Source organism: Seriola lalandi, unplaced genomic scaffold (genome assembly GCF_002814215.2).
Source record: "Seriola lalandi dorsalis isolate HSWRI2012SDOR001 ecotype SW California unplaced genomic scaffold, Sedor1 jcf7180001959629, whole genome shotgun sequence".
Lineage (NCBI taxonomy): Eukaryota > Metazoa > Chordata > Actinopteri > Carangiformes > Carangidae > Seriola > Seriola lalandi.
In genome coordinates this window covers 1-2,063 of record NW_019430298.1, presented here as the reverse complement: position 1 = coordinate 2,063, position 2,063 = coordinate 1, and the positions used below count along the sequence as shown (strand labels likewise).

Sequence of the window (2,063 nt, the reverse complement as noted above, 5' to 3'; positions counted from 1 at the left end):
TACACTCACTGAGGTTTGGCTTTATTTGGATTATGCTTATTCCACTAAACCTCTTAGACACTTATGTTCATCTTTGCCTAAAGAATGATTGTTATGCTTATAATGGCATCTTGTGTGAAAAGCTTCAGTCAATGCTGAGAGAAGTCAAGTTGTACATGAAAGGTTCAATCTTTGTCAAAAATGAGAACATAGTGCATCTAGTTTGTGTTGCATGTGAAGGACTTGAATATACTTTACTACCCAAATGCATCAAATGCTGTTATAACAACTCTGTTTAGCTCTGTTTAGTTTATCATGAATGTATTGCAGCCATGAGCTGTTTGTAAAGTACACCAGAAACATGTTTTTGCTTCAGTAGTGTATTAACGTTGGGTCTTATCTATCTGTATGTTAGGTGGATGAGTTCCACTCTGTTCATCAGAAGTTAACTGCAGCTATGGCCGACCACTCCAACTACATCAGGAACATGCTGGTGCAAGCAGAGGATGCTCGCCTTATGGGTGACATGTGAGTTACCACAAAAAAACCAAAGTACAACTTAATTCAGTGACAGTATATTAAACTGGTCTCATTCATCCATGTTTGTACAAAATAGGCTGCACATAGACAATACGTTAAACTCTATCATAGACCTTTTCAGCAGACATATTGACATGTCATTGTGGAAAAATTGTACAAGTGTAAAATTGTTTATAGAGTAGCATTAATAATGGCCTCATTCTGTTGAGCCAACTCCAGAGCCCTGGCATTATGCATGGCTTTCTGGAACGCTTAATAGAAAAGAGCCATCATTAATGTTAAGTCCCACCTGTGCTAATCTGCTGTATTGCAAAAAGTCTAAACTAGTGACTTCTGAATTAAAATAGTGTTTGTCTCAAAAAACATTAGGAACATAAACAGTATATTTTACTATAGATTAATCTGTTTTTTCTTTTTTTCACCCTCTTTTTCCCACGTCTTCCCTTTTTCTCTGCATCCTGCAGGACAACTATGAAGAAGCGTTACAGAGAGCTGTATGATCTAAACAGGGATCTCATCAACGAGTATAAGATTCGCTCTAACAACCACAATGCCCTACTGGCCTGCCTCAAGTCTGTCAACCAGGCCATACAGCGGGCTGGTAGACTCCGAGGTGGGCCAATGTGTGGGAATGTGTGTGCAAATGTCCAGTGACATTACAGAAAGCAGATTAATTATGTTTGTTTCAAACATCTACTTAACCTTGTGTGCAACATCTATGAGTCAGTTAAATGTTTTACATCGTATTTGAGTGTGGCTGGAATTACACCGTAGCTACCTGACTGGAACGTCTTCTGTTGGTATTTCTGGCAGCATACAGCATATCTGTCTCCTCCTAATCTGTCTCTATCTCTTTCCATCCTTCTCTCCAGTGGGTAAGCCCAAGAACCAAGTGATCTCTGCCTGTCGAGATGCCATCAAAAGCAATAACGTGAACTCGCTCTTCAGGATCATGAGAGCTGGCACTGCGTCCTCCTGAGGGTGGAAGGAGGGAGGGACGGACGCAGAAATGGACCAATAGATTGAAATACAGAGGGACGCTCATAAGCACAACTGATGAGTACTGCATCTGTTTCAAGCATACCACCAGCAAGGATGAATCTGGGACAATAAATTTGTGTGGACTTAAAAGCAGAAGACACTAGGACTCTGGAATGGGGACACTGTTGTAGCCTTAATCCATCTTTTTCCATGACTTAGTTTTAAGCAACAGCCTGGCAGCAACACTGGGACCAGCTCCTTGAAAATTTAAATTCTGCAAGCTCAGAAGTAAAAAAAGTGCTGACCACAGGCACACTGCTCAAAATGTCATCCATCTCAGTGTTGCTCTGTGGCCGTTTGGAGGAGCTGATTTTGTGCAGTCCACCTTAGCTAGACAAGGGTCAAAGTTAGCGTAGGAGTGACACAACTGTTTAGAGAGTTCAGCTGGACCAAAACAGGAAACGGAGACTTAGACCAAACTGTTTCTCAGAAGGAATGGAGCAGATGGTCTGAGTACAATGATGCTTTAGAATAATGAATTCCCTGATCTAAAAGGATTTTTT

General features: G+C 41.0%; 1 protein-coding gene across 1 annotated transcript; it reads left to right on the top strand.

Moving 5' to 3' along the window:
* The first annotated feature begins 371 nt into the window (after window positions 1-371).
* LOC111661420 (BBSome complex member BBS2-like) lies at window positions 372-2,057 on the top strand. Its single transcript, XM_023415017.2, has 3 exons — window positions 372-507; window positions 984-1,132; window positions 1,392-2,057. The coding sequence occupies exons 1-3, from the start codon at window positions 437-439 to the stop codon at window positions 1,496-1,498; spliced, it is 327 nt and encodes a 108-aa protein (XP_023270785.1). The 5' UTR covers window positions 372-436; the 3' UTR covers window positions 1,499-2,057.
* The last annotated feature ends 6 nt before the right edge of the window (window positions 2,058-2,063 follow it).

Excerpts from the sequence above, each read along its gene's own strand:
- LOC111661420 (XM_023415017.2), top strand. The coding sequence starts at position 437 with ATGGCCGACCACTCCAACTACATCAGGAACATGCTGGTGCAAGCAGAG. Across the intron at positions 508-983 it reads GCTCGCCTTATGGGTGACAT|GACAACTATGAAGAAGCGTT; the intron begins GTGAGTTACCAC and ends TGCATCCTGCAG. Across the intron at positions 1,133-1,391 it reads GCGGGCTGGTAGACTCCGAG|TGGGTAAGCCCAAGAACCAA; the intron begins GTGGGCCAATGT and ends CCTTCTCTCCAG.